This window comes from Artemia sp. Qi Xiang Cuo, chromosome 17 (assembly GCF_049724085.1).
Source record: "Artemia sp. Qi Xiang Cuo chromosome 17, ASM4972408v1, whole genome shotgun sequence".
NCBI lineage: Eukaryota > Metazoa > Arthropoda > Branchiopoda > Anostraca > Artemiidae > Artemia > Artemia sp. Qi Xiang Cuo.
The window spans coordinates 52,123,560-52,135,673 of NC_142810.1; the positions used below are offsets into that span (position 1 = coordinate 52,123,560).

Sequence of the window (12,114 nt, forward strand, 5' to 3'; positions counted from 1 at the left end):
CTATCACCTTATTGGTCGGTGGCCCGATGGACCGTGAAGACCTGCTGACAATTAACCACCGTATTCTTACACCCAGAACACCGTCCACAAGTCGTATCCAATTATCTTAATTTGAAACACCAAATAATTCAATCTATCACAGCGGACACTGCATGAACAGGCATCTAGAGGTAAGGTCGAGATAGGATAGATACTACCTGAAAATCGCAGAAGAATCTGCAGTCGACAGATTGAAGTGGTTGTTGGAAGTAATTGCAATACCCGTTAGTGCCGGGCAGGATAGTTCCCTGTCTGGTTCCCGCTGAAAGTAAGTATCTTAATTTAAGAGCTTCAAGTTGAGCTCGACTTTTACTGCTCTGGATTTAATGCTTGTTTTATTTTTTAACTTTATTTCCACTCCTTCTCTTATTCTTATTCTCTTATTCTCTCCTATTCTCTTATTCTTCTCTTATGATTTTTGATTGGCTGCTTAGGTAGAGCCTAGATTAACTTATGGAGAAGTTAAATTAGTGGGGCAGGATTTGAGAGCTTAACTTCAACAGTTTTGGTAATTGTTCCAGGAGTCATTTGTCAGGATTATTATTTCAAATTTACCTGTATGAATAGTTGATCCAGTACTATTCTTCTGTATAAGAAGATAATAAGTTGTGTATAGTTAGAAGACGTTACTGTAAACAGCCTACCATGCTTACCGTGCTGTTTATTAGACAGCCTTTCTCTCCTTGGTATAAATGTAAGTCCTTTTAATCGTCGTAGTGTTTTTTTTTAAACGGTGGCTCCCAAAAATGTTTGCTCATCTGCCTTTTCGATGTTGCTCATCTGTTGCTCAAATGTTGCTCATCTGCCTTTTCGATGAAATATAGCCTTTTAAGAAATAATCCGTTTCTTTCAGGTTCTATTTTTGAATACATAATTAATAAGTGTGAATTTTGGCATTTTATGACATCTTCAACAATCTGCAGCTAATTTGCCCCATATAATAAGCGAAAAATGTTTACCTGTCTTACCAGTTATTGTGTTCTGGGATCCACTGATAAAATTGAAAAAGAAAAGGCACTTTTACCTAAATGCCAAAAAATCTCTTTTTATTCATATTTTGACCCCCTACCCCTTAGGGTTTGATCCTGAATGTACCCATGACATTAGTAGGCTATTCGGTGCTCACAATATTATGTACGTACTTTCTATTATTTTCATATGTCTATTTTCATATGTCATATTTTCTCCCATCTTGGCCACTCTCTGATCTGTCAGAAATCTGATTTTGGATTGCTTCACTTGGAGTAAACCAAAAATACACTTCAAAGTCATTTATATATTTCCAGAAATCTCAGATTTAGAATTCTGGGAAGAATTCTGAGAATTCTTGAAATCTCTGAATGATCTTACACTGTGAACAACAATTAGAACAACAGGGAAATTTGTTTATAAGACAGAGGAATGCAACTTTAAATGAATATTTTGACCCTATATCCAAGGGCCGTCCTCAGCAAAACAGATGAAAATATATAATGTATTACGGTAATTACTTGGCTAAAAAAAAAAAAAAAAAAAAAAAAAAAAAAAAAAAAAAAAAAACAAATAAAAAAAAAAAAAATGTCTTCCTACTTTATTAACTGAAATAAATGAGCACTTAAACAAGGTCTGGACCCTACTCATCCATCCAGTTCCCCAGGACAAAACAGTATATCCAATCCGACAATCCGAAAATCAAGTCCAAAATAGAGCAAAATCAGCATCAATAAGTATACGTCAATGTTCCGAAACCAAGTTATAACACCTTAAATCTACAAAAACATTATATTCCTAAGGTGATCACCGCATATCGGGGCTCATCAGATGAAAACTCATTGCCTAAATTGGTTTCGGCGCTTAAATTTCATTACCCAGGCAATATGAGCGCGCCATGCCATAATCTGGCATACCCCTATGTAGTGACACCTATGGAATAAACATAAACAAAATTAAAAATATCCAAAAAATAAAAATATATACCCCAGAAAAATTATTTCAAGCATCCTTAACCAACCTTCAAATAACACTGAGAGCCAAACACTCAGCCGATTTAAATACAAATAAATAAATAGCACTAGCCCTCCCCCCGGAACAATTTCACTCTCACTCAAATTCTAAGAATTAAATTCCGAATATCACACAATATATATATATATATATATATATATATATATATATATATATATATATATATATATATATATATATATATATATATATATATATATATATATATATATATATATATATATATATATATATATATATATACATATATATATATATATATATATATATATATATATATATATATATATATATATATATATATATATATATATATATATATATAAAAGAAACTCACAATAAAATACGATTTTTAAAACTAAAATCTTTTCAAAACAGTCCTAGCATCATTACTTCAGGGAATTATAAAAAAACTTGTCTTATAAAAAAAAAGAAAAAAAAGTCTTCATTGTTCTACTTGCTGTTTATGACAAAAAGGCAGTGTGGTCTTTGTCGCTATTTATGACTTTAAACTGGACTTTTGGTTTATTCAAAGTTAGGGAATCCGATTCTTTGCAGATACGATCGTATGCAAAATGGGCAGCGATGTGTTGCCTTTTCCAGGTACAAGATTGCTTCTTAGGATAGGTTTAATTTAGTGCAAAATTGTATGACTTTATACGAAATTGTGTTATTTTATATCATTTTTTTCGTTTTAGGCAGTGACGAAACGTGACTTTACAGCCATGGTTGAAGATATTGAAGTTAGCGTAGATGAGAAACATGTGACTGTAGCTGAAGGAAAACACGTCAGCTTCTTTGACACGGAACGGTTAGTAACAAACCAGAAAACTGAGTAAAAGAAACAGCGAAAAACTATGCATAAAATACAATGAACAATATGAATAATAACAGAATGAACACAAAATACAGTGAACTGCAAAATGAACAATACGATTATATTCGTATTTTATGTGCGATATTGTTTATATGCTATTTTAAAAACAAGAGCCGAAATTCTTTTTTGGGGAAGTTGAAACTCCAAAGTCTTGGTCTGGTGGTGGGTAATTCTTTTTTGGTGTCGTATGTCCTCTAACCGCGTGTGTCTTTGCTCTTTATTTTCATTTTTAACACACTCTAATTGTCATTTTCGCATGTCTTCTAATCACCCGGGTCTTTGCTCTTCATTTTCATTTTTGACACGTGGCTAATTGTAGAAAAAGCCAAGACAGATAGTCCGAGTGATTGAGAATTGCCTCCCTCTATATTTTGAAAATACATTTTGCCCCCTTTGTATTTTCACCAATTGACTCAACTAAATGCTGGATCTCTTGGTCTTCTAGCAATCTAGACTCTGGATCTTCTAGACCTTGGTCTTCTAGACCCTGGATCTCTTGGTCTTCTAGCAATTAGTGAAAAAATTGAGCAAGACTGAAAAAAATCCCCCTATATTTTCAAAAGTATATTTTTGCCCCTCGCCCTTGTATCTCATTATATCCTCGTATCCTTAGATCATAGCTAAAGAACCTGGTGTTATTATTATACCCGGGTTTGATTGAGTTGTTGAAGGGAAGATCACTGTATTAAAATTGCCCGGCAAATTGGCTACCCAGTTATGATAAAGGTTATCGTAATAAAGAAACAGTTGCAAAAAGTAAAATTTAGAAGAAATGGAAATTTTTGTGTAATAGGCCTACTGAAAAGTAGGCTACTTGATCCTATCTTCAAGTGGACAGGGCCCACCGTAGGGTTCTACATTTCTACCTTACTTCCAAGGTAGGGAATCTTACCTTCAAGCGTGATGTCAAAAAAATTAAGATGGCTAGAATAAACTGGCATTTCAGATCAACTTAGCTTTGAAAATTCAGGCTATACGCTATGTTTTACAAGCTGTATCGATGGCACTTCATCCTCATGCTTGTCGAATTTGAATATTTGTGCCTACCAAGTAGAAAGAAAATTAACTAAAATGAAATCACTAATAAAAATAAGAGTAAAAATTGATACAGGCTACTTAACTTTTAGTTATATTTCGTTTTAGTTTAAAAAAAAGTTTAAAATTAAAAGAATTTACCTACTTTTAAAATTTTTTAGATTGAATTCAAATAATGTCATGTTATTATTTTTATTAAATAATAATATTCTAATAATATCATGTGAAGGTCATGTTAAAGTGGTGAAATTTCCTTTATTTATTGTTTATTCCTACTTTTAGTTGGTGATTTATCTAATATAAGCTAATATAATTATATTATCTAATATAATTTAAGATGATATAAAGTATGTTTGGATTTTTCTATTTTGTAAGGTAACTTGGCACTGGCAATGGCTGTACTGACAGGCCATACAATGTGAGTTACAAGCAGTATCAATGGGACTTGTGAAACGTCGTCCTCCCAGGGGTGGATCCAGGATTTTTTAGGGGGGGGGGGCTGAAAAATAGGTTGATTCGAAATTTTTTTAGGGGGGGGGGGTGCAAAATAGGTTAATCCGATAAACTTGCATTCGGAGCAAGTTTAATTAACGCAAACTTGGGTTAATTAAGTAAATTACACTACTTTAGACTCCCCCTGTGCCCCCCTGGATCCGCCACTGCGTCCTCATGCTTGTCGAATTTGAAAATTTACACCCACCAAGCAGAAAAAAATAGCTAAAATGAAATCAGTACTAAAAAAGAGACAAAAAATTGATACTAACTACTTAGCTTTTAGCTATATTTCGTTTTAGTTAAAAAAGAGTTTAAAAGTAAAATAATTTTCCTAGATTTAAATCTTTCTAGATTGAGTTCAAATAATATCAGACATAATTCAAAATCAAGGCTGCTAGATTTGCTAATTACTATTAAACTCATGTTAAAGTAGTGAAAATTCTTTTATTAATTGTTTATTCTACTCTTAGTTTTTGGTGTAGCAAATATAAGATAATATAAAGCATATTTGAACTTCACCTATTTTGTGAGGTAATTTGGCACTGTCAATGACTCCACTAGTTTGTATTTTCGTTTATTTATTTTTATTTCTTATATCGGATTTCCATCCTCTGATACATTCTCTGCATGTTCAATATTTATTTATTTATTTATTTATATTTCTTTGTATATCATATTCATTATAGCTGTACATTACTACATTCTGCTTCCCATCCTATTTGCTGATGCAAATTATCATTTTTCCGCCAAAAGTTAAATTTACAAAGAATTTGAAAACAGATCGGCAATTTGTGTTAGATTTTTGCTATATTCCTTTTTGCGAGTGTCTTCCTTGCATAGAATAAAAAGAAATTCTTCAGAGAACTTACTAAAAGAAAGAATGTTGAAAAAAGTGGCTAGAACGATTTCCTGAGAAACAGGAAAAGAGGGTGATAAAAATTTGGAGGATAAGCTCCTTGGCTACAAGGAGGAAATTCGTCGAAACCTCAAAAGCTGGTGTAATAGATCCGGGTCACATCCAGTTTTTTTTTCGGGAGGGGGAGGGAGTACAAAAGAATAGGTTTTTGGGGGTGAGGGGGGGGGCTTACAAAAAAACTTTAAAAAAGCATCAAAAATTCGTTTATACTCATTGTTGTTACGTTTTACGAGTCAGACAAACATTTCAGGGGAGGGGGGAGGTATAACACCCTACCCCCTCCTCCTGTATACGTTCTTTGAACTGGCTGCTCAAAGCTTCTGAATCGATTTGTCCAATGTCTTTGTTTGAATTAGCCAGTAAAGTAAGTCCTTCCTGTCTGTCAGCAATCTCAGGAACAGGGAATAGACGAATCCTGTGATGTAAAAGGTAAAGGTAAAGGATATAAAAGGTAAAGATAAAGAATGCTCCTTTTCAGTGTGGCCACATTGTTTCCATTTCCGACATTTGTTTCAGGTTCTTTACTGAATTCTTCTTTGAAGAACTATAGAATTTTATAAGATAATTTTTTTTTTAAAACTTTATAAAACTTTATAAGATAAAACTTTATAAAACCTTTTTTAGAATCATGCTAAGAGCTTTTTTTAGAACTAATTTTATAGAAATACACTCTTTGGTGAAGAATTTTCAACACTCTTTGGTTGTGACCCAGCTAATGGAAGAGAACGTTTACTTATTTTCTACCCTCATTTCTCCCCTTTCTTCTTATTTTTTTCTTTTTACCTCGAACTATTTTTTGTTTCCATAGTGGTGTCAATTCACGACAAGTTAGGGGGAGGGGTGGTGGAAATTGTATTTTGAGTTTCTACCGGTGGGAGAGGGATTTGTCATTATTTCAATGATAAAAAAAGGGTATTTTTTCAATGAAAACCCCAAAAAAGGTATAATTCAAAATCTTGGAGGGGGATGAATCCTTAAATGCTCACTTCACTTTCATTTAGAAAACACTGAAATCAGTAGAAACTTTGACTATATGAGCATCTTAAGAGTCTTGATATTTTTGGAGGGGAGGGGGGGGTACCTAAATTAAGGAGTCACATAATATTTGGCTATTGAAGTTGTTCGTTGTAATCAGTGGCAAGTAAGGAGTGGACTTCTACAAAAACACGGTGCTAAGAGCGAAATTTTTAATAAGAAAGTATATATTTTTATATTTTTTTTTTATATATTTTTTATATTTATATATTTTTTATATAATCTATTTTATATTTATATATTTTTTATATATATATTTTTTATATATTTTTCAAACTTTATATTTATATGTTTTTTATATAATCTGCAATCTATAATATTTTTTCTTATATTATATATGATATTTTATTTAATTAACAATAGATAAGAGTCAAACTCGCGTCGTTTATTGCTAAATTCTTAAACAATTTAATTCTCTGACACTGTAAGAAAAATTCTAGACCCCCCCCCCCCAACGATAAACCTTGTTTTTTCTTTTCTTTCTGTTATATTCCGTATTTTTCACATGACTAGCGTGCTTTCTATGTTTTTTTTTTCGAATTGGCATCCTCTTGCCAAAATGGCATCCCACTCGCTTAAAAAGCAAATTCCAGATAGGTTTCTAGCCTCTCTTATTTTTATTTTCAATTTTTAGATTTGAAAAGGTAAAAGAAGTTACATTCACAACTCGCATTCACTCGGCCTCATTGGAACCTGATAATACCTATTTTGTCTGTGGAGGGGAAGATTTCAAGATCTATAAATATGACTTTGCCAACTGTACAGAGTTAGGTAAGATATTCGATTATGTCCTCTAAATTCATTTTGATAGTATTTTGTATATAAAAAATTGTCTCAAGCTAAAAAAATTGCCAACTAACACTACGACTGAAGCATGAATAGTACGCATAAGGCGAGTAAAAAATCAATAAGAATAAAAGAGACAATTAAAAACAATTGATAAATAGAAACCAAATTCTTGGGTAGAGAAATAAACAATAGAACTCAAAACTTGAAAAAAAAAATAGAGCTCAGAGTGTGTCGTGGATGAGCAGAAAAAAAAATAAACAAGTTAAAAAAAGTAGAAATATAAGAAGAGACGATAATTATTTAGACAATAAATGAAGAAAATAACAAAGAGACGAAAGAACCATATTTTTTCAGTACAAGTCTCTATTTTGAATAAAAAATTAAAATATATATTAAATAAACGAAGTCACAATAAATAACAAGAAAAGAGACAAAGAAACCCTGTTTAATTAAAACAAGAGAATTTCCAACCGAAACTCTAAACAAAAGAACTTTGGTAACAATTGGTACATCAAGATTGACTTTTTATGCTGATTCTAAATAGATAAAGCTAATTAAATTTAATTCAACGCACCCGAGAACCGTATTGTAGAGGCCAAGCTCCTATATACAAAAATGTGGATTTTTTTTGCCAGAAAAAAAATAACGTATGCGTGTTTATTTGTTCTTGTTTTTTTTTTCTATGAGTAATCATGCTAAACCAACGGTCCTAGAAGGTTGATAGAGGGCTCATTCAAACTGAAATCAAAAGTTCTAATCAAAAGTTTGAAGTTTGAAATCAAAAGAGTTAAAGCACGAAAAATTTTAGAGGGGAACTAGCCCTCCTCTTACATCTCTTTTTTCTCAAATACATCTGATCAAAATTTTGAGATAGCTACTTGATTTTGCATAGTTGAATGGTCCAATAACTGTCATGCCTTCGGGGATGACAAGACCCCATTTAGTCCATGAAGAAAGGTCTGTAAGTTACGCAATTTGCACATTCTTTAAATATAGTATTTTTTATTGGAATATTTCTCTGAGGGAGGGGGAGAATTTTCTGCGGGGAGGAAAGTCTCCGGGGGAAATTTTATATGGGAAGGAGAAGGGGATTTCCTGGGATGATTCGGAAAATGGTAGGAAATTAAATATAAGAAAGCAAGCTTTACAGCTCAAACAAGCTATTTTTAAAGAACTTTAAGACTTTAGCGTAAAGAGCAAGGGCTAAGGAAGGGGGCTTTCATATATGAAATTATTTCTGTTCGTTTTGAGTTTCAATCTTGTTCCTTACTTTTAGTTAAAAAAACTTGTTGATTTTTATTTAATGGTAGCGTGGATCGGTGGGTAGTTTGGGACGGTTGAGATGCCTAAAATCAAACAAATTTCTCATTTGTTTGATTCAATGCATATAATCTACGAATGTAGATTATGAATCTACATAATCTGGTCATAATTGAAACTGGTCGACCATCTTATTTGTCCTCTTACTCCTCTTATTGACTCCTCTTATTTATTTACTCCTCCTTATTAACTCCTCTTATTTGTCTTCTTAAAAGGAGAGCAAATTCACACTCGCAGTTTTGCTTGGCTGAAACTCGGGGTTTAAATATTTTTTGGTGTGTATTTGAGGTTTTGTTCCATTCACTTCTACAAATAAATGTATACTTTTCTAAGATTGTGTCTTCTGGTTGTTTTAAAATTCTGAAGTTTTTAGGGTCGTAGCATATTTTTGTCAGTGTTGCAACGTTAATCCGTGAAAATAAATGAGCAAAACTAATGAGTTAAATTTGACGACGCACTTCGTCCTTCGCAATGCTAACAATCTGTTGAGTCCCGAATATTTTTAGCTTATTTTTTACATGCTGCGATATCATGTGTAATCACATCATATGTAATCATGAACGTGATACGAATCTATCACGTTCCCGAGAACGTTGACAGAATTGAAAGAAAAGATTTCCAAGAACTCTAAGGAATTCCACAGAAGTAACTCGAGGAAACCTCCTCCTGGAAGACCATAGATAAGTTTAAATCTATTGCAGTGCATTACTGGAAAATGGAAGCTAACGCAACTTTATCCTCAGACAATCAGTTGATTTTTTTTTTAAATAAGCATTAAGCATGGGCGCCCATATGGGGGGGGGGCAGCGGGGGCTTCATCCTCCCCCCTGGCTGAATGATGCTGACTTATTTTTTATATTTTTGTTTCGAGATTTCTATTATACAGCATCGGAAGTGCCGATTAGACCAGGTAAGCCCCCCCCTTAATTTAAGCTTATGGGCGCCCATGGTATTAAGTATTCTAAAATATTATCTAAATATTGATGAGGATTTATGGTGCATTCCAGGCGAAATTTGCAACTTTATTTGTATTTACTTCAAATTTAATACAATTAACTGTTAATTATTTACAGTCAATTAGCAATTAATTAACAATTAATTGCAAACCTGGAACAGAAACAGAATTAGAATTTATAGTCAATGGTCTGCTAAACTTAAAACCAACTGAGTTGCTCATTGATTGTACATTCTCATTCTGTGGTTTTAACATTTAGTTGTTATTGAATATGTTGTTTTGATTTGTTTTGTGGGTGCATCATTTGGTGGAACCAAAAAAAAAAACAACATATATATGTGAATTATGCACTTTTTGTTTTACGATTTTGGATTTCAATCATAGAATATTTTCCACAGTGGTTCAAAGCAACAAGCTTTTAGATATTTGAACTCTAATTTTGGTTTAATTGAAATGCATTTAGGGAAATACATTCTTGGTGTTTCTTGATTTAGGAAGTTAATATCGTAATTTTTATTAATTTTCGCGAATAGTATTCACTTGGCAATGAAAATTTTCTAAACGAATTCTGATTAGTAATGCCTCAAAATAGATGCGACATATATATGCTCGCAGTTCCAGAAGGGGGGGGTCACAGAAATCGTGAAGTATATACCTAACGCGTTTTATGGGGGAGTGGGGCGGTGGTCCTTTATTCCAATCTTATCTGGAGCTGTCTTTACATTTCTTCTTTTCTTTTTGGCTCCCTCACTCAGAAAAGCCACTGCATTCTCTCAGGATCGTTCCTATAGCATATTACTTGGATATATGCAAGTTTTTTTTTTCCTGTACACTTAATTATCTACGTTTAAAAGATTTTACACTTACTAAACCTGGCACAGAAGAACAATAATAATATCATGAGCTGTATGTCTCTTATGTGATAACATGCAAATGCTTTTAGACTTAATTAAAAGCTTAACTTTGCAGCTCATTGCCTAGCATAGAGTTGTATACAATTGTTCGCTGAAATCTGGACGACCCTGGGCAGCGGCATTTCTAGGCCTGGATTGGGGAGGATAGCTGCCCCCCCCCCCCCGATTTTGACAATACATTCCTTTTATTTTAAATATTTACACTCCTGTGGTATATCCCCCCTTCCCTCGGATTATGAGGCTTAAAACCGCTACTGATCCTGGTTCGCTGTAATGGCTTCATCTAGTTTGATACCGATGATAGAAAAGAATTGACGAACGATATCTCTTTACTTAAATTGGGGTAATCTGCGAGGAACGCCATCTAATTTACCAAGTACAATTAGAATCAAGTTTGTTTTCAATTTCTTTGGCTTTGCTGGCGAACGATGCATTGTCCGAGGTTCTTGATTTTTTTTTAATATAAAATGTTTTTTCTAGAGGAGGGGGGGGGGGTTTGCTCCAGTTTTGTTTAAAGTATGAAAGTAGACGAATATAATTTGTTACTTCTTCTTTCAGAGTCCTACAAAGGGCATTTTGGCCCGGTTCATTGTGTCAGGTATTCACCCGACGGAGAGATTTATGCTAGTGGCAGTGAAGATGGGACTCTTCGTCTCTGGCAGTCTCATATAGGAAAGAGCTACGGCCTCTGGAAAGCTGTTGAAGTGATGGAAAAACCGGATGCCCAAAAGGCTGAAGCTGCTGTGATATAGCTTGCCCTTGTTTCTCTTTTTTTTTTACCTTTGTGTCTTGTTTCTCTAATTTTTTTCTTTTGCGTCTAGTTTCTCTTGTTTCTCTTCTTTTTTTTTTACCTTTGTGTCTTTATTCATAAACTTTGGGGATCCCTCCCTTTTTATGTAAAATTCAATAATTATTATGAAGTTACAAATTAACCAATTGAGGAAAACGACCAATTTTTAACCATACCTTCAGCTATAGAGTGATCCCATATAGTGATTCTATGTAGTGATTCCATGATTTTTTGAATTTAAAATTAACCGGCTATGTGAAATGACACATAGCCAGCTGAGGAAATAGAAACCTACAATAACTCAAACTCTAAGCGACCAGAATAAATTAAAGACTAACTGTTAAGCATACCTTCAGCTATGGTGATTCTAGTTATGATTATGATTAGAGTGATTCCCTAATTCTTGTGTACCTAAAAATAAACTGGCTAAGGAAAACGACAAACTCTTAACCATACTTTCAGCTATATAGTTACTCTAGTTAGTCAGTGGTTCCCTAATTCTTGTGAATTTAAAAGAAAACCGGCTAAGGGAAACGACCAACCCTTAACCATACCTTCAGCTTTATAGTGATTCTTGTTATAGAGTGATTCTCTTATTCTTGTGGATTTAAAAATAAACTAGTTAAGTGAAATGACCAACTCCTAACCAAACTTTCAGCTATATAGTGATTCTACTTATTGATTGATTCCTTTGTTATTATGAATTTAAAAATAAACCGACTAAAGGACACGACCAACTCTTAACTATACATTTAGCTTTAGAGTGATTTTATATAGAGTGGTTCTATTTTTCTTATGAATTTAAAAATAAACTGGCCAAGGGAAACGAACAGCTCTTAACCGTGCCTTCAGCCATAGGATAATTCTATGTGATTCCATATAGAGTGATTCCATAGTTTTTCTGAATCTAAAAACAAACCGGCTAAGGGAAAGGGCTTAACCTTA

At 33.2% G+C, this 12,114-nt stretch overlaps 1 protein-coding gene across 2 annotated transcripts in view; it reads left to right on the forward strand.

Moving 5' to 3' along the window:
• The window catches only part of wmd (serine-threonine kinase receptor-associated protein wmd), a 36,449-nt gene extending 24,547 nt beyond the window's left edge, over positions 1-11,902 (forward strand). For both annotated transcript variants that reach the window (XM_089103672.1, XM_089103673.1), the window contains exons 6-8: positions 2,742-2,854; positions 7,036-7,172; positions 10,938-11,902. In XM_089103672.1, the coding sequence (XP_088959798.1) occupies positions 2,742-2,854; positions 7,036-7,172; positions 10,938-11,131 (444 nt within the window). In that variant the 3' untranslated portion in view covers positions 11,132-11,902. The remainder of the gene's footprint in view (positions 1-2,741; positions 2,855-7,035; positions 7,173-10,937) is intronic.
• The last annotated feature ends 212 nt before the right edge of the window (positions 11,903-12,114 follow it).